The 20,326-nt window shown below is 39.2% G+C and overlaps 1 protein-coding gene across 2 annotated transcripts in view; it reads left to right on the top strand.

Moving 5' to 3' along the window:
* abi2a (abl-interactor 2a) overlaps window positions 1-20,326 on the top strand; it is a 37,159-nt gene that overhangs the window by 11,593 nt on the left and 5,240 nt on the right. For both annotated transcript variants that reach the window (XM_053627218.1, XM_053627219.1), the window contains exons 2-6: window positions 13,219-13,386; window positions 15,588-15,764; window positions 17,429-17,526; window positions 17,909-18,058; window positions 19,766-19,884. In XM_053627218.1, coding sequence (XP_053483193.1) covers window positions 13,219-13,386; window positions 15,588-15,764; window positions 17,429-17,526; window positions 17,909-18,058; window positions 19,766-19,884 — 712 coding nt within the window. The remainder of the gene's footprint in view (window positions 1-13,218; window positions 13,387-15,587; window positions 15,765-17,428; window positions 17,527-17,908; window positions 18,059-19,765; window positions 19,885-20,326) is intronic.

The raw sequence follows: 20,326 nt of genomic DNA on the forward strand, positions 1-20,326 counted from the left end.
TGTCACTCGTGGGCACTATTTTGCATTTTGTGTGGGCATATTTAGGGACAACACAGTGAGATATAAAGAGATGAATTATTATTCTAGTTTTCTACCTTTCTGTTTTTTTTTATTATTTATTTTTATGGTTAGGTTACTAAAAGGTGATTGCTGAGTGCCCCTATTGCATGGAATGCTCAGAAGTACCGCAGGCAAAAACTTCAAACTGAGTCTTTGTGCAGACATACAAAATGTCTTTGTATATTAAAACCAGCTTCGAAATGAAAGAATATTTCAAAATGATTTGTGCTATAATAGCGGGTCTTGATTTTCTCTGCTTTGTACCTGTAGTCTGCCGAGCTGCTGTCATTCTTTCTCAGCTGCACAGATATTGATTGGTAATAACCCTATAAAAAAAATGTAAGTGGAATTGACTTTCTCATTGTGCATGGGGAACAATAAAGCAGGGTGTGCAGAACTGTCAGACTTTAGTGGCACTCAATCTTAAGTAGCTGGCAGTAAGAGAACTTCAATCTCTTCAGTCTCTCACTTGAAAAAGTTTGAGTCATTTTAATTGGTTTGACCTGATTGCTTTAGTGGATGCAGCATAGTTTTAATCACTATTTGATCTTAGACTGGTGTCTAATTTTTAATTCTGAGATGTTGAAGTAAGGTTTGATGTAGGCTGCTCAGAGTCTTTTCTAAAGGTGCAAATATACTTTGTGTGTGCACGCAGATGCTACGTGAGCAGCATTGTACTCACTTGCATATCTGTGTAAATGTCCAGATGTAAATCTGGATTAAAAGCAAAATCCACTGGATGGAACATCAGAGCCAAAATATCTGTTCGTCTGGTTTTCAAGCTGAGCTGTAATGCGCAGGGATGTTAAACAGACCGACGAGCTCTGTTAATCTTTAAAACGTTCTTCCATAAGAATGATTGTTGTCATTGGGCTGTGTTTCAATTCAAAAACCCTCGCAGCACTTTCAAAAATCTTTACAAATCTAGAAAATTCAGAAGAGTGAGATTCAAAACGCACATTTTGTGTGAAAACCGTTCTAGAATAGTACATAAATATGCAATTTGAGACATGAAGCTACTTTGTTTACTCAGTTTCAGACACAGTCACATGGTACCTCCACTATTGCACTACACGGACATGCACAAGCGACATGCCAAATGACCACAGGATGGAGGCAGCGGCCATCTTGGGTACACGTACTTGACAGAAAGTACAATTTAGCTTTATTTCTTCAACCTCTGTAGTCAAAGACTAAAGCCACTGGCACACCGGATTTCTTTACTGAGATAGAGCAAGTTGGGTAGAATGATATTAGCAGGTTCACTTAACTAGTTTATGACTGCATGTTAGCTCCCGCTAACCAGTTGCTAAAAATGTTACACATACTATTGTTGTGTAAAACAGAGTGAAACCATAATACTAAGCACTTCCTCCCTCTTGAGCCTTCCAGAAAAGCGTTACTATTTGTGCATGCTTCCAAGATTAAAGTTCATCTACATTAAAAGTTAAAGTTCATTGAGATGAACTTGGTGAGAAGTGAATTTGGAGGCATTGGATGCAAAATTAACCACTGTTGGAAGCATATCTTTAAAGATCTTTTAAAAACGGTTTATACATTTATGTTGCAGAGTATATGCAATATTTTTAGTTTGAAGGACGCTATGGTGTAATGTGCAGATGGGCATATATAATTCTTAATCAAAGCTATTCACCAACTGTATTCTCACTCCTGTTCTTACACAACGTATTCAAGAGCACTAATATATAATAATGTTTCAGAATGCTACACATGGCAGCAGTAAATAATGCAAGTAATTGCTGCTTTGCAGTGATTTGCCACCTGAAAGTGATTATGAAACCCACCTTAACTGAGGTGATGTAGGAGGCTCTATTAGACTTGTGTGTGGGAAAAGTAAAAAAAAAAAAGAAAAAAGAAAAATAAGTGTCAGGGCAGTTTGGACAGCAGAACTTGAGGTAATACATTTGTAGAAAATTGTGTTCTGTGCGTTTTATACAGTTTCATTGTTGAGATTCTTTTATCGCACTTCACAGTCAGAAAAGGGCACACTGTAAACGCAAAACCTCACAGAATCCAAAAACAAATCCTATAGCTGACTTTGTGAAAGGAAAAAAGGAGAGTAAAAAGGGTACAATTGGATTCAACATAAGTAGTCAAGATAAAAAATAAAAAAACATGTATGCCGTATTAAAACCTGTGCTGTAAAAAAAAAAAACTGTGTCTGTATTAAAACCCATACGTAAATTCTATGCCAGTCCATGTTCTGCCATTGTCGGAGGTGGACTCATTGGCTGAAATTGTTTGTTTATTTTGTGATTAGTCACTCCAGCAGAGCTGTACAAAAAGGCCTGGGACCCAGCACCCCTGATAGATAAGAACTAAAGCCAATGACATGTTATCAGATTTTTATGCAACCTAATGACAGGCAATCGGCTATAGTCTAAAGCATTTTATAACTAAAATATACATGTAAATATAGTTTTAATCCACACAAAGCTATTGCATTGTACAATTTTACTCTGGTGTGTCGATTAAATAAAATTTTATTTTTGCACATTTATGTTTTGCTTTATAGTTTTACAAAGGCTACTTTCAAATTACTGTCATGTTATTGTTACGTTTTAAAAACAATACACTATTTTGAAAAGTGGATATCTGGAGCAGAAAACAAAATCATTTGATTTTTTTACCTCAGACGGGCCCACAGAAATGTCCACTCGTAAGGCGAGCAGGGTGTGGGAGTATTTTGACTTGGAAGAAAACGGAAGAGTTTTGTGTAGGCTGTGTCATGACAAACTGGCGTATAACAATTCCAATGGAGCCATGCATAACCATATTCAACACCGGCACGTAGGTGTTAGCATAGGCGAGACTAGCCTAAGCAATCAAATTCCCATCACATCATTCACTTTAACTCGCCGCCCCGTGATCCTGTCCGCTTTGAAAAAATAACCGAGATTTTCTCAGAGATGGCTGCAGCAGACATGCTACCACTCACCCTAATGTACAGTGATCATAATGCAAAGTAAGCACATCACATATATATGACTTATTTTTCAGCAGCATTCAATATGGGATTTGACTGTTTGATTCATAGAGTAAGTATTTCAAATGAATTGCATATAAACAAAACGTTTTTTGACTGTCTTCCTGGGGTTTTTTACTTTTTAGACTAGTCGGTTACAAAATTTCCGTTTTTATGTAAGTGAAGTTAGTCATGGCGCACATCCCTAGTGTATACTGTAATGTAACTAGGGCTGCAACTAACGTTTATTTTGATAATTGTTTAATCTGTTGATAATCAAAGAAATAAATCGATTTAGTTGGATTAAAAGGCCAGTTTTTATTTTCTGTATTTTTTTGAAAGGACATATTATTTCACGTTCTGCCCGATGTTGTTCTTGTGCAAATTGAAAAAGCTAAATTAAATTAAATGTATCTATATGGGCTATGCTATACATTGTGCAAAGGATTAAAAAAAAATTAACATTATATTTTGACAACAAAAAAAACAACTGATTGTCCACAAGCTTTAAAGCAGAAGTTAAATCAGTATATTAAAAATCCTAAAGAAGAAAAACAAAAGTACAAAGTAAGTGTTAACTGGTATGAGGTTGAATGTTCTGCAGTAACACACATTCACTCGTATAAACACAGTAACATTACTTCAGTCTGTATGACACTTCTTACATTTATATAAAATTGTTATAAATATAACATATAATGTTAAAATTGTTATATTTATGAAATTGTTATAACCCCATTACAGTTAATGCTCTCAGGAAAAAAAAAATAGTTACTTTTGTTTCTAAATGTAGCTACATGTAGCATCAAACAACATATTTGATCAAAATGAATATTGTAGTCAGTTATTGCATTTCTTTTCTATTGTGCGCTGTTTGTCACGTATGCGTGGACTCGCGCTCATTCAGTGTAATGGAGACTTGCTTGCTGTCAGGACGGGCCTTTATGAAAAATGGAAGTACTGGCGTGAATTTCTGACATCTACAGATAAGGATATAAAGGTAAAAATGTTATTTCTGTGCTGAAGAAAACATGTCTGGAACACATCAAACAGCACACGCATCTGTCGCAGCATCTGACACGACAAGCCACATTAATACACTTACAAGTTTGTTTGAAACTTAATAAATAATATAAAACGTTCTCGTGTTTTGGACGCATTGGATCATGCACTTTTCCCGCAGCAGCTCATTCCTGGCACTTTTCAACCGCACGGTACGACTCGACTCGGGTCTGCATGATTTTTGGGGGCTTTTGAATGTGGATTGTACCTGCTACTTTTTTTTTTAGTACCACCTCGGTCGAGGTTCCAAGCGAGGATTCTCCTTAACGTGTGCTTCTGTATTGAGCCTGAATAAATGTGTCATTTAATGCATACTTTGTGTATGGTAATATTATATTAATTGAAAATTATGTATCATTTATCTCATTACAGATAAAATTACAACAAAGGTTTCCATCTTAGACCTCGTTTGTTACCGATTCCCAAACAGGCAAAGTCACTCCTGAATCTAACTTGGTTATGTCGAGCACTACGTAGGTTCTAACGCCATTATTTTACATCCTTAATAGGGTCCATGTTCAGTGAACAGGAAAGGCATTTGGAATATGGCCGTGTATTTGTATAGGGCTTATTCCTGCGTGAAAGCGAGTGGAAGTTGGCACCCATGCTGAGGCCACAGTGATGTCAAAGACCCAACTAATCCATAATGAAATTCATTGTCGTTTATTTTAATTATCGGTTTTAGTTTATCGTTTAGTTGTTGCAGTCCTAAATGTAACATGCTGAGAGAAAGATGAACCAGGACCAGGCTGACTTTTTTATTTTTTCCTCTATGCAAAGAGAACAGTCTCCCAGCTTCTTTATGCTTGAGCAGAGGACTGAGACTGTAGAGAGGGAGGAAAGGAATGACTGAGACAGACGTGATATTGAGACTGAAGGGCAGAAATGGAGTATTATACAAAGCAAGACGGAAGTGAAAGAAAGACCTAAAGGAAAGGAGAGGTTTAAGTGTCCGTGTTCGTAACCGTCTAGACTTCTCTCAAAAACCCCTGGGTCATGGCCAAACACAAGAAGCACTGCAGTAGTGTATCGCTAGTTTTAACAGTGACTCGAAATGATAAATAATAATTTCAAAGCAGACTTCAGTTAGTCTATTTGAGTGTTATCCTCTAAACAGTCATGTACATAAACAGCAATGCAGGCCCACTTTAACCAGACCCTGACTGCAGAATTCAGCTTGGGCATGTTATCAGAAACTGAAATCTTTGACCTTTAACTTTTTTTTTTCCCCAGGCTCTCTTGGGCCTGTGCCTTCGTTTGCTTACATATATGCCATGTTTTTCCATTTAAATCAACCCCTGATGTTTTTATCTTTGGTGCAGTTCTTTAGGCATGTTGGAACACTTCACAATCACACTCAGGTGTGGACCAGAACAACCGGTCCTGGCACAATTCTACTGCAGTGAGAAGGTGATTCGACCCTGAATTAACCCACCTGCAGGAAGTGAATCAAATATGTCTTATATTTTGGTTTGCAGGCGACATTTTTTGTTGATGTAAGCTGTTAAATTGAGCTGAGAACTGCAAACTGAGCCAAAGGAAAGCGCTGAACTGCTGTGGAATGTTCTGTAGATTTGAACTGACAAACACAAATGAGAATTTACAGTGGATGCGATGCCCAAAATGTTTTTTTATGATTTCTATACGCACTTTGCAAAGGTTTGTTTACTTTTTTCCATTGTCTATTTCTGACCAATGGAAAGATTTTTATGCGTTTTCAGCCGTACACAGCCCTCAGCCAACGTTTTGTAACTTTTAAAAAATGTTATGTTTAATTACATGCAGTGAGAAACAAAATCAAAGCAAATACCAAAAAAAGCAAAAGTATTAAATTTCTTCTGGTTCGGATTCAACAACCAGGCTAATAGTAGTGAAATCGCCTTTAATCTAAGTTTTGTGGCATAATCTGTGGATGCGATTTGGAGTTTTAATATTATGGTAATATTACTACAGTGCTTTTCTGTGCTGTGGTTATAAACCTAAACCACTGTGAGACTCTGAGATTTGAATGCTCCCTTTCATTGAAGGTAGACATGAGGGTCGTCATAATGTGTAGGTAAAATGCACAAATCATTGCATTTAATGCATGGGTAATTTGATTTCAATATCCTACTGCTATAACGTACATATTGATGTCCACATTCTCCCTTTCCTGTTCGCCTCCAGGAGATCCCGAAAATAGATTATGACTGCAAATGGAAAACATCTTTTGTTGAAGTGATGAAGACTAATGGTAACTTTCAGACTAACTATAAAACTGACTTTAAAAAAATAAATAAGAAAAATGTAAAAATAAGTAATATTAGCTTGAATGTGTGGATTACCAGTAGAGCAGTGTGAGCAAGATGTCGTCAATTAGTGGAACAGTCTTTTGTCTGCCATTGTATTGAAATATTAGTCTCTTTGATTTTTCCATCTCTTAATAAAAATCATTTAGTTCGGTTTGCTTTATTTAAACTTTGTGTAATTTATTTGTTATATTACAACATGGTGTAGCTATACCATGCGTCCAAGCCGTCTTATTAGTTTTGTTAATAAAAGTTCTATGTTTCTTATTTATTTGGTTCCACAGTGTGTGCTGATTTTCACTTTTTTTTTTTATTTAAACTTTGTGTATTGTATTTATTTTATTTTACAGCATCGTGTATTCTATGCCTATTCGTTTTGTTAGTAAAAGTTCAGTGTTTAATATAAGCGAGTTTGTCAGTTTTGTTATTGTTGTTTTTCACATAATAATAATAATAATAATAATAATAATGAACCCACCATTCAAGCAATTGCAGCCTACGAATTGCCACAAATTCGAAAACAGAAGTAAAATGTGCATAGCCTCAAGGGCATTCATAAGTGATTTAAAAGCAAGGGGTGGGGAAAGGGGAAAAGCGCCAATGAAGTGTGATGATCAGGTGTCCACATACTTTTGGGCAAATAGTGTAGCTCTGGTAGGGCTAGGACAAATAAAATTATCAGATGCTCAAACAACAGATTTTCCTCATTTGCTTCGAGGAATTCTGTGTATTTTTCAGGATGATGCATCTTCAAATGTTTGAAATTCTTCACTTTGCGCGCACTCAACTGTTAAGTAAGTGTTACAAACGGCAATTTTTTATGTCGCTCTTGCTCACCTTGAAAAATGTTCATACTACAGACATTTAGACGTCTGGAGTCAGTGGTTTGAATCAAATCTGTATATCTGATGCCGATAACTAACACTGCCATGTGCTAGTGTGTTAACTGTTCTGTGAGAGTGGTTTTTAAGAGTGTCTTATTTTTGCTCTGTGTGAGTGGTCATTAGATTATGTTTGCACTGTAAACTGTCATGTGATAGCTGTCATTAGGTTTTTGTATTACTTTGTCTGATTTTTGTCTTTTATGTGTAAGTGTGTGCTGTAAGATCACTGTAAACTGGCAACAAATTTCTTGTATGCTCAGGCATGCTTGGCCAATAAAGCTGATTCTGATTCACTTATCTGCCAGTGCCAGTGGGATTCCAGTGATTGGTTCTTGTGTATGTTGAAGATGTGTAGAAGAGACTTATGTGTGAGTAGCCCATTGAGACCAGACTGCTATCAGGTGTCTTTGTCTTGCGTCCTCATTCAGTCTTTCAAATATCACTTTGTTTTTGTTTCTGTTTTAAGTGTAAAACGAGAGTCCTCTACAGGATTGTTTTATGCTGGAATGTTTTAAAATATTCCAGCATCTCTTCTGGCCAAGTTGTAACAGATCTCTGTGGGTGTGGGGGTGTGGGGGTGTGGCGGTGTGTGTGTCCGTGTGGTGGTGGGGGGGGGGGGGTGCAGCATTATTAACTGGCCATGCGCTGCTGTTAGCTGAATGTGCTGCACTGCTATGTACACGTCAAGTCAGACTCTCTTCAGCTCAGATTGGGTTTGCTTTCAAAGAGTTGATGAAAAGATAATGTCTTTAAAACATATAGTTCAATTCAATTTTATTTGTATAGCGCTTTTTACAATAGACATTGTCTCAAAGCAGCTTTACAGAAATATATAAACACGGTATACAGATATTAAATGTGTGAATTTATCCCAATTGAGCAAGCCAGTGGTGACGGTGGCAAGGAAAAACTCCCTAAGATGTTAAGAGGAAGAAACCTTGAGAGGAACCAGACTCAGAAGGGAACCCATCCTCATCTGGGTAACAACAGATGGTGTGAAAAAGTTCATTATGGTTTTATATGAAGTCTGTTTGGCCTTAGAAGCAGCCGTAGTCCCAGCAATCTGGAATTGGAGTAGATGAGCGCTCCATCCAGAGGTAGGACATCCGAAACGGATCAGGCAGGTCCGGAGAGCAGAGAGGATCGGGATCTCTAGTATCTCCATAAAATCGTGTGTGGCTCGACAGAAGGAGAGAGGGATAGAAAAGATTATTAGGACTGTGCTTAGCGTAACAGAAAGTCTAGTCAGGGCAGGCTTGAGTAAACAAATACGTTTTAAGCCTAGACTTAAACACTGAGATTGTGTCTGAGTCCCGAACACTAATTGGAAGACTGTTCCATAAATATGGGGCTCTATAAGAGAAAGCTCTTCCCCCTGAAGTAGTAATAGGAAAATGTTATAGGAGTCACCGATTTTAAGATTCTCAAGTGCCCCTGTAGAAACAGTAAGATTTGCCACACACAGACTTGCTGTTACTGTTCATTCTGGATGGCTGTGAGTCAAGACCACCGTTGAGTTTTTCTTTCCTTTCATTCCTTTATTTTTGCTCTCTGGTGCATAGACTCCCACTGCTCAAGAGTGTTAAAGTACCAGTGTTGCTGTAAGAGTTATGTTTGTCAGATGTCTTCTGTGGCCAAGACAAAAAAGTGCACTCCATATGGTGATCTGCCGTGAACATGTAATGACTCGGTTTATTATGCTGTACATTTTGTAGCATACCTCATCTAGAAGTGTTTGCTCAAGCCATTCAGTGTAACTGTGTCATCACAGAGACTTTACTCCGTTTGGTTTTCCTACACACAGGAAAACGATAAAATGGTATGCTGTTTTTTGGTTCATTTTTACCCCAATTACCCAGTTCAGAATTTTAATGGGTTAGGTAATGTTATCCAGCTAGCTACCATTAATTTCTCATTACTGATTAAAGAAGCAATAGAACAGATTTCCTACAAGGCCCTATATCTCTGGCATCGCAGCCATATAGGGGTCTGTAGATTCCTTTAAAAAGAGGATGTGGTGCTGAGGGAACCCAGGAACTTGTATCTTGATACAAAATGCATAAATGTGCTTTAATGGAAAAAACACCAAACGATTTATCATTTTCACTACAGTCTTCTGCAAAAGTTGAAGTTCATTAGCAATGCTTTTCTGCATATGCATATACATTTAAGGCATTATGTATTTTCTCATGGTTGTTTTCCTATCATATGTTTGTTTGTCTCCTGCTGTTTCACCCACTTAAGGCTGAGCCAAAGCCTGATTATTTAAAAGTTCATTATCCGAGTTTCGTGCTACTGTTTTGCTGTGGTCAGTGTAGTGTATCTTTGGAGAGTCAACTGTTGAGGACTCATTACACTCAGTACCATGTAATTACTCTTGAGCCCTGCTGCGTGTGTGTGTGTGTGTGTGTGTGTGTGTGTGTGTGTGTGTGTGTGTGTGTGTGTGTGTGTGTGTGTGTGTGTGTGTGTAGATGTAGATGTGACTGAGGAAGACAGGGGAGTAAATTACCTTATTGTAGCATTGCAGTAACATCATTATTGCCATCCCTGCAGAAAAGAGGCTTTCATGGTGCAATCAGTATTCAGAGAGGAGCATCATTGTATCCCACACCTGTAGCCTGTCTCTGATCTGACCCCAGGGAGAGGTTGACCTGGCTCATCTCCATTTAAAGGCCCTGACCCTTCCCTCACCTTCCCTCAGGTGCTTCTTTTACATCTGAATGAATTCATAGCAACTGAGTGGTAACTGTATCACGCTTCTTTAGTTGAATGAAACTTCAGCCTTCAGGACAGAGGATGCTGATGAAACAAGAAGTTTTTGGAAGCACAGCAGGTGTGCACATATGTAGCGCTCCTTAATCCCAGGTTGGATTATTGGGGGGGGGGGGGTAGTTTTTTTCAGTACATGTGTCCTATTTTCTACAGTATAGGAGCAAATAAAAGCCGGGGCAGTAGTGGCTCAGTGGTTAAGGAGCTGGGTAACTGATGCGAAGGTCAAGCAAAGGGGTTCACGCCGGGCTGCCACTTTGAGCCCTTGAGCAACCCATTCTGCTCCAGGGGCACTGTATCTTAGCTGACCCTGCACTCTGACTCCAACTTTCTAATAAGAATGATTTTGCTTTACTGTAATGGGTATGTGACAAACAGGCTTTCCTTCTGTACATATGGGGTGTATTTCCTTTTCTCTTCACACATAGTCAGAATGCTGGCCACTGTTGTGCACAGTGCAGTGGATGTGAATATTGTCAGCATGTGGCCTGGGGGAGGAACCAGCACACTGACCTACATGCCTGCCTGCTACACACTGCTGATACTGATAAGAGACAACCTTACGCAGTAGGAGTGGTAAATATAATTGATCCTTCGATGCATCGTAAATTTTGCATCAGTGCACAAAATGTTATAATCTTACTTTTACATAGGTTTTGCATCGGTTTTAATATCAACCCTATTTTCTAAAAATTTAAAAAATAATTACAGGGTAGTATTGATACTATACCTGTTTGTAACTTTAACTCTTGTGTTTAGTGATTTAGGCCATGCTGAAGTCCATATTTAATTTGTTTTATATAGTAATGACAATACTTAAAGCCTAGTGTTGTTCATGATGACTGTTCATGATTTCTTCTGTTTTTGTGTATATCTCATACTAAATAGTTTCAGAAATTAAAACAAAATGTAAGATAAAACAAAGGCAACTTGAGTAAACCCAAAATACAGTTTTTAAATAATGTTATTTATTGAAGCAATAAAGTTATCCATACCAACTGCGACTGGTGTGAAAATGTATTTGCCCCGTAATTATTTATTCCCAAAATCTATGAAATCCAACTCATAATGGGGCTCAACTGGACAAGACGCAGCCAGGCCTGATTACTGCAAACCCTGTTCATTCAAATCAACACTTAAATAGAATTTTTTCAACAGCATGAAGTTGGTTAAAAGGTTTTACCCAGTAACACACTATGCCAAAGTTAAAAGAAATTCCAGAAATGATGAGGCAGAAGGTGTTTGAAATACATCAGTGAGAGCCATTATCAGGAAATTCTTAGCACAGTAGTGAGCCTTTCCAGATGTGGCCGACCTTCCAAAATTCCTCCAAGAGCACAGCAATGACTCATCCAGGAAGTCACAAAAGAGCCAAGGACATCATCAAAGGAACTACAGACCTCTCTTGCATCAATAAAGGTCATTGTTCATGACTCCACTATCAGAAAGACACTGGGCAAAAATGGCATCCATGGAAGAGTGGCAAGGTGAAAACCACTGCTAACCCAGAAGAACATTAAGACTCCTCAATTTTGCCAAAACACACCTTGATTCCCAAACCTTTTGGGAGAATGTTCTGTGGACTGGTGAGTGGAAAGTGGAACTGCTTGGAAGGGAGGGGTCCTGTTACATCTGGTATAAACCAAACACAGAATTCCACAAAAAGAACATCATACCTACAGTCAAGCATGGTGGTGGAAGTGTGATGGTGTGGGGATGCTTTACTGCATCAGGGCCTGGGTAACTTGCAGTAATTGAGGGAAACGTGAATTCTGCTCACTACCAGAAAATCCTAAAGGAGAAAATGTTGTTTTTTTTTTTTTTAAATGTCCTAAAGAAGAAAGTTGAAATGCAAGCACAACTGGATTATGCAGCAAGACAGTTATCCAAAGTATAGGAGTAAGTCCACCTCTTGAATGGCAAGTTTTGAAGTGGCCTAGTCAAAGTCCTAACTTGAACCAGTTGAGATGCTGTGGCAGGACCTTAAATGGGCAGAAACCCCTTTCCAATGTGGCTGAACTAAAGCAGTTATAAAGAGTGGGCCAAAATTTCACCACAGTGCTGTGAAAGACTGATCTCCAGTTAGTTTTTCACATGGGTGATAAGTGTTGGATAACTTATAATTTAAGAATAATTTAGATTCTTTTAAAGACACAATTCTTTATACTATGAAATACCATCCCAAAGCTCCTAGGAATAAAAATCCCCAAAAAATCCACATAAGCACTTTCTTTTAGTCATTTGTCAGCTGGAAAATATCATGACAAATATGCAGTGCCCCATAGAGCATCACATCTGTCTAATCTCAACATGTTTTCTTCTGCACTTATGAGTGTACTGATTTTTATTTGATTTATATAACAGTTTGAAAATCTGGTCATAGTCACATGTTGTAATGGGAAGATGATTCTTGCAAGATCTCGGTGTACAGAGCCCTGGGTGAAGTGAGGGTCGAATGTCCCCTCCTGTCACAGCCCTGTCACAAAGATGGCGATTGTGTTACACTCACACACCCCCGAGTCACTTTGGGAGCTCAGTTCTGGACTCAAAGCACCCGGTCATGTGATTCACTGAAAAAAGTGCTGAGATCCTGACATTCCTCACAACTTACACTTACAAAGCAGCACAACGTGTAACTTTTTTTTCTTTTCTTTTTTCCCTGAACCCTGTCTTTTGCGTGGGTCTCTGAAGGATAATTGTCGAGGATCAAATTTGGCCTTTCTTTTGATCTAAGACCATCTTAAAAGCCTCTTTGAAGAGTCTGTATGAATGTTTACTGTGTTTTTGTCATTTCTTGTGCCAATAAATCAGGACTAGGAGAAGCTTTTAAGAAAAGGCTTGCTGCACAGCTACTCCAGTGTCTATAATAATTATATGGCAATTGATGCTGCATACTTTTCTAACGATTTGGTATAATATAATATTTTGACTCTTTTTAGCAGTATATTAGCAGAAGTGTTTTCGACACTGACCATAACACAGAATGTCTCAAAATGTTCTGCTCTGCAGTGGGAAGAAGGTTTTAGTCAATATGCTCCCAGAAAAGTTCAGGAGAATTATTCACAAAGGTTTCTCTCTAAATAAATGCCAAAAATAATTGTCCACCATTTCTAATATTACTGCTTCTCTAACTGACTGTTCTTTTCCTTTCTCACTGCCTTTATTCCAGTCTCCAGATAAGCACAGAGCACTAGAAGAAACAAAAAACTACACAACTCAGTCCTTGGCCAGTGTTGCCTACCTGATCAACACACTCGCTAACAATGTGCTGCAGATGCTGGATATCCAGGCGTCACAGCTTCGCCGCATGGAGTCCTCCATTAACCACATCTCACAGGTAAGCTCTGAACGCTGAACGTCCACCCTTACATGCTGATTGAGGTAGTGCTGCTACAGTGGTATCCACAATTAATTCATGGCCTGCCAGAAAAACACTTGTCCTAAAAGAGTGCTCTGCAGCAGGGGTCATCAACTGGCTGGCCATAGTGCAGATGTGAACCCAGCAGAGTATTCCAGCAGATTGAACTGTGCACTTAAATTAGGGGTGTCACGATACCAAAAATCTAGCAGTCGGTACCGATACCACCAAAAGTACACGATAATCGATACCAAAGTCTGTACCGTGGTGTGGTATAAAAATAAAATAATATAAATTAAAAACTCTCCTGGAGGACATCCTCCTCTAGCTGATACTGCCAAAAAGAGAGAGAGATTTTAGTTATCAAACACTGTCTGACAATCAGTGGAGGTGCAGCACTCCTAAACACGCACACGCGCGCGCGCACGCACACAGGCACGCGCGCGCACGCACACAGGCACGCGCGCGCACGCACACAGGCACGTGCGCAAACACACACACACACATACCTTATACTCTGAATGCAAGCATTAGTTTAAATTCACTGATATGGTGGCAGGCCAAAAAGATTTATTGAAAGCATGAACATTTGAATAATTATTAGTGACATTAGGCTACATTTAATTGACAGGACACGGGCTGAATGGCGATGCATGGTGGCCCATTAGGAGGTAGTTTATAACATTGCAATGCGTTAGAGTCGCTAACAAATAACTGGCTATTGCAAACATTACATGGAACATAACGTTAGCTGGTTTCACGGCCACAATGCAGATGCCTCAGACAAACGTAATATAGGACCGTCTTTCAGGTGCTTCGCCAAATTCCAGGTGCTTCTTTGCTTTGTTTGAAATGAATGATAGCATTGGTTGCACACACAGCTTCACAGCATCAGTTATATGTTTGTTGTCGTCCGCCTCGAATGCGAAGTATTTCCATATTCCATACCACATTCCCTCTCAACGAATTGCGGCGGGGCTAAACTTCTGTAGTTTTTTTCCTGTGTGCTTGTAGTTGTTGATTTTCTTCTTCACCACTTGTGGACTGACTAAAACACGAGCGTATTTGCTGCCCCATCAGGTCCGGAAGAATTGCAACCTCGGTACCTCCATTAGAATCCGGTCCATTGTTACTCCAGAAAAACAAGTACCATCACGTTTTAAGAATGTTGGTACTGACGGTACGGAAGTATCGGTTCTTGTGACATCCCTAACTTAAATATATTGTAGATCAGCATATGGCGGGGGGGGGGGACTGGCCATGGTTCAGCAATGGACCAGCTTGGCTTCTGCAGCAGATCCCTTATTGTGGTTTACCAAATCTCACAGACTTAAATTTTTAATTTTATTTACCCTCTCTGCTCTGTTTAGTGAAATATGATATGGCTTGTTTAGAAACAAAGTCTTCAATAAAAACAATTTTTGACTGAAGAGTCGGCAAAAGTCGACTCTACAAAGTAGTTTTTTTTTTTATTCTCCCTACATCAAATTCAATATAGATGCGTCTCATCTGTCCACGATCGCTAATCAGTAATGGTAATGTGAAGCAACACTATGGAACAAAACAGAAAACTACTTATAGCCCCAGACTAGTCATTACTGTTTACACATTAAAACATAACTGTTGTCATATTTCAGTCATGTTCAAAGTCCAAAGGAATTTTAGGTAATTTTAAATCTACTCGAGTAGCCCTGTGCTAGAGCATCACTTTGTTTGCACTGGTTTGCACTCTTTCAGTTGGTTGCACACTGTTGGACCTGAAGCATCACTGTCATTTAATGCAAAAAAAAGATTGACTACTGTGTGAGGAGCTTGAGGACCTGGCAGCAGTGGCAAATTCCCTCAGCTGGCTTTTTTATTTACCAGCTGTCAACAACACACTTTGTAACAGGATTGCAAAGTGCCACATTGCTGCTTCTCTAACACATTAATCAGCTTTATCTTTTCACCAAGTCTTTTCAACACAAGTTTTTCTTGTGCATAGCCTTGCTGTTGAATAGTGTTGTGTATAAGTGCCTGTGTATTTATCCATAGATTTATGGCATTACAAGAAATGTTTAAGACTTGTGTTGGGCAAATTCACTGACTCTGTCAGTCTGTGTCCACACTGTATCTGGTTTCCAATCTAAAGGGATACCCCTTGTGTCTGTTTTTGTGGGGTTTTTTTTGCTATCCTACAGACAGTGGATATACACAAGGAGAAAGTAGCAAGAAGGGAGATTGGCATCCTGACAACCAATAAAAACACCTCCCGCACTCACAAAATTATCGCTCCAGCCAATCCAGAGCGGCCGGTGCGTTACATACGGAAACCTATCGACTACAACTTGCTGGATGATATTGGTCATGGAGTAAAGGTAAACAGAATTAACAGTAAACAAATTTCTACCTTGATAGATAATGATGGAAAGTCAATTAAAGCAAAGCATGATGGTTTTCTAACTAACAGCGGTTGGTGTTTTGCTTATACTAACCAATGTTATTGCATAACCAAGCGTCTAAGCTGTCTCTGAACTGTCACTAACTTGTGCTTCTGTGCTTTTCCCTGGCTTCTTTTCTCTGCTTCATTCTTGATTTAAGTGGTTGCTTAGGTTCAAGGTAAGGGCTTTGTGTGGTGTGTTGTGAGCAGGTGAGCTGATTTGGGGGAAGAATGATTTCTTTAAATTGACTAATGGAAGAACCATTGTAACAGCCAGGTTTTTATTTTTATTATTTTGTTATTATTTTTTTTTTATCTTCGGCAGTTATATATCTCAAACAAAAGTGACATTTTTTTATTCCTTCTATGTAATAATTGAGATCACAGTGAATCCAACTCCAAGAAATCAGTCTTTACCACGAGTTATTTGCTTTTTTCTTGCCCACCTTTGCTTAAAGTGAGCATGCATGTTGTATATTTCATGATTCATACACTGTGGTCCTTGTGTGCCTGTTGCCCATATGTTAAGCTGCCAAAGTGGCATAAGCTGCTTCCTGTCTTGGTGTGCCTAGATGATTATTTCCATGCCAACACTGTGCCAATGGGAACTTTCACACTGATTTTGGATTGGTGTCAGGAAAGTGGAGTGGCAACAATGTGGGTGTGGGTGGGTATGTCAGGGGCGGTTCTAGGATTGTTTTTTTCATGGGGGTGGGGTGTGGGGCAAAGGGATACAAGGTGGCTTTGTTGAGGTATTAACATGGTGGTCCAGCTTAGCACTTACATGTGCTTCATAAAAATAAAAAACAAAATCAGAAAAAGCAATAGAAAAATTAACAAACAGTAAATATTTACCTCCATGATTCTTGCTTGTGAAGCAGTATTAATGTAATATGAAGCTAAATGTAGCAATATATTAATCTATTAATAGATTGCTACATTGATGTATATTAATATATTGCTACAGTGATCTATTGATGTGTACTATTTTTTTTATTTTTCTTCAGAAAGCTTATTAAATTTTGAGACTTCTTGTTGGAGCCTACTGCATATTCATTCAAGAAGTGTAACTGGCCTGAATTATGGCCATTCTGACTCACTTGAAATTTTTGTTCTGTTTCTCTTTTCCACTGACTTTGGGCTTCCCCCCATTACATTTACATTTACATTTGGCATTTGGCAGATGCCCTTAGCCAGAGCGACTTACGTTTATCTCATTTATACATCTGAGCAGTTGAGGGTTAATGGCTGTGTTCCAGGGCCCGACAGTGGTAGGTTGGCGGTGCTGGGGTTTGAACTCATGACCTTCTGATCAATAGCCCACACATGAAAAGAAAACTGTAGCCTTGGGGTTCCAATGTACTCATGTAAAGAACATGTGTATTCAATCTTACTGAGAAACCACTCCATGATGAGTGCTCCTCCCTTTCAACTGCCTCAAAGAGTGTTCTCAAAGCTCCTCCTCTAGAACTGCCCTTGAGCTATACGTGTTTGTGAGTCTGTATGATGTATTGCACATTTGGCTGCATTAGAGTATCTGTGTATGTTTAGGGTTTTTTTTATTCTTATCTTGTAATTGTATCTTTCATCATTGTGTTTGAGGTCGGAAATCAGAGCATGAAGATGGGTGGTCTTCCTCGGACCACCCCTCCGACACAAAAACCTCCAAGCCCTCCTATGCCTGGAAAGGGGACCATAGGGTATGTGCTGTACTTCAAGGCCCTACACCACAGACCTAGCACTCTTTGTTTGTAGGCATTGACATTTTTTGTCTTTCTCAATAGTCATAGTCATAATTTACTGCAGCTTTTTAGTCATCATCAGAGAGCTTGCACCCAACATCCTGTGTCAGTTTCTCCAGATTCTGGCAAGAATGTATGAATTAGTTGTTGTTGTTGTTGTTGTTTATGATTTATTTATTTAAATTTTTATCTTGTGGAAGGGAAAAAAAGCTTAGTGATGCCATGGCTAATAATACCAGTACATCTAAACATCTTTCAAGATTTGGAAAATGAATTAGAAAATCTTAATTTATTGCTTGTCCAAAATTTATGAATTGTCATTTCACCCTGCTCCTGACAGGAGACACTCCCCCTACAGGACACTGGAACCAGTGCATCCTCCTGTGGTTCCTAATGACTATGTCCCCAGCCCGACACGCAACATGGCACCTGGGCAGCAGCAGAGTCCTGTGCGTACTGCGTCACTGAACCAGAGGAACCGCACGTATAGGTACCCATGCCGTCTGCCTCATGCCTGTGTGCCAATCCTCCCACTCTCGCTCTTTTTTTTTCTCTCTCTCTCTGTCACTGTAAAAACCATTATTTTTTTGCTGGCCAACTTGTACAAGGTTTTTGCATCGTGGTCTCTCAGCTGGTGGATAAAACACACTTAAACCATTATGATGTTTGCAAACAGTTTTACCTGTAGCATTCAAACGTGTAAACTCAACGTTCCCAGAACTGTACCACCAGTTGTATTAAGCCACACACCAGAATATAAACAGACTATCAGTGGTGAAGAGGAGCTTCTAATGCACTGCCAGGGGAGACTGACAGAGGAACTACTTAATGGTTCTAAGGGTGCATGGATTCAGTAAAATGACTCATCTGTAACTGTCTTTTTTTTCCCCCTAGTGGGAATTGTGAAACTTGTGAAAGACTTCTGCCTACTCCACTAGTTTGCTTCCTTCTTTTAAAGCCTGAGAAATTTCCACTGTGTCTGAGTTTATGTAACTGTGCTCTGCCTGCTCGGTCTGTTAATATGCCATCTGCCGTGTCCACCCTCAATGCACTCCTGAAAGATACAGCAGAGAATGCAGATAAAGACACATTTGCATGTTTAATCACATTCACAGGCTTGCAATCATGCAGTAGTATGCACACATTTTCCAAGAAAGATCTGTAACCTCTTCGACACCTGTGGCGCACACACATCAATCCTCCCACTTGGCTCGGATGCTTGCTGATTTACTCAGGTTGCTGCATCAGAAAAAGAGCAGTAGATGCATGTTTTCCCCCTCTTTCTCCTTTATGCATGTTGGTTGCAAATGTCACAAAACATCTTGAGCGATGACCACGAAGAAAGGATTTTATGCATACAATGTAAATAAACCACAGACCTTCTACAGCATGGTGCAAATTACAACATTATTACCTGGACATATAAATTAATGAATATTCAGGGAAAAAATAATAAAGAATTTTAGGTCAGGCATCAAACCATAAAGCTTTGCTTTGCACCTGGTTTTGTTGTCACTCAGTTATAGGTCTAGCTGAAGTTCAGCCTGAATATGGAATCCTCAGGCTGTAAAAAGGGTTGTATAAAGCAGGTGATTGAACAGCTATAGATTGTGTACTAAATTCCTGATATACTACAAGCTGAAAAAGCAGATATGTGTTCACTGCATTGCTCTCATCTGCTGTGCAATGCTTCAGGTTTATGTAGGCATCACAGCTGTTTCTCTTTAGTTTGACTCTTTTGCAAGTTCCCTGTCTCTTAAGAATGATGACCCTCCTACTGCTCTGCTTTCCTAACATATTTCTCCTCAGTTGGTACTTTAGATGGGTTTTTGATTTCCTTACCTGCTATGGAACCGCTGTCACAGAGGGTACAAGTAATAATAAATAATAATGAAGTAAAACAGTGATGAGGACTCTAGAGCATAACTGAAAAACTCTTAAGTACTATCAAGTTTATGGATTTGTTGCTGCTATTTATTTTATCTAGGCATATTCTGTCATTTCTGCTGTCTTGTGAGATTAGTTTCTTTTCTTAGCAGGAATATATGTAGGTTAGCCAGTCTGTCTGTGTATGTGAATGTACCTGGGCTCAGTATGTAAAATAGCTTTGATTGTTATCCTGTTTTGTACTTTTTCGGGGTTTGAATGCTGTCGGAAAAGTCGACAGGGTGTGTATGAGCATTTGTGTTGTCTGCAGTGGGAGCAGTGGAGGCAGCCATCCCAGCAGTCGCAGCAGCAGTCGAGAAAACAGTGGGAGTGGCAGTGTGGGAGTGCCGATTGCTGTGCCCACTCCCTCTCCCCCTAATGCCTTTCCGGGTAAAGTTTCGTTTTGTTTATACCCCCTCCTGTTTGTCTTATCTTTTAAACAGGTTTCAGTTTATCTGCAGTATACTTACCCTTGAAATTAATTACTTGCTATATTTAATTGACAGTTTTGTGCATGCAAGTGTAGCTCCTAGATTCTAGCATGCTTTTAAGGTGTTTCTTCTGTGTTGCGAATAATAGCAAGAAGGAAACCCAGCATAAAGCCGTTTCTTAGCCATTTTCTGCCTGATATGTGGCAATCTAACGCCTTCATGAGATCCCTATAACCAAAACACAAAGTCAGAGTTTCCTTTAGTGTCCTCTTTCATTCTTATCTTTACTATCCATCTTTTCTTTCCTCACCTCCAAAGCCTCTGCGGCTAGTGCCACCGGCTATTCTTCTGCTTCACTTAACTCCACCCAACCTTCTGCTGCCTGCTCTAAGTCCGCCCCC

This window comes from Ictalurus furcatus, chromosome 6 (assembly GCF_023375685.1).
Source record: "Ictalurus furcatus strain D&B chromosome 6, Billie_1.0, whole genome shotgun sequence".
Taxonomy (NCBI): Eukaryota; Metazoa; Chordata; class Actinopteri; order Siluriformes; family Ictaluridae; genus Ictalurus; species Ictalurus furcatus.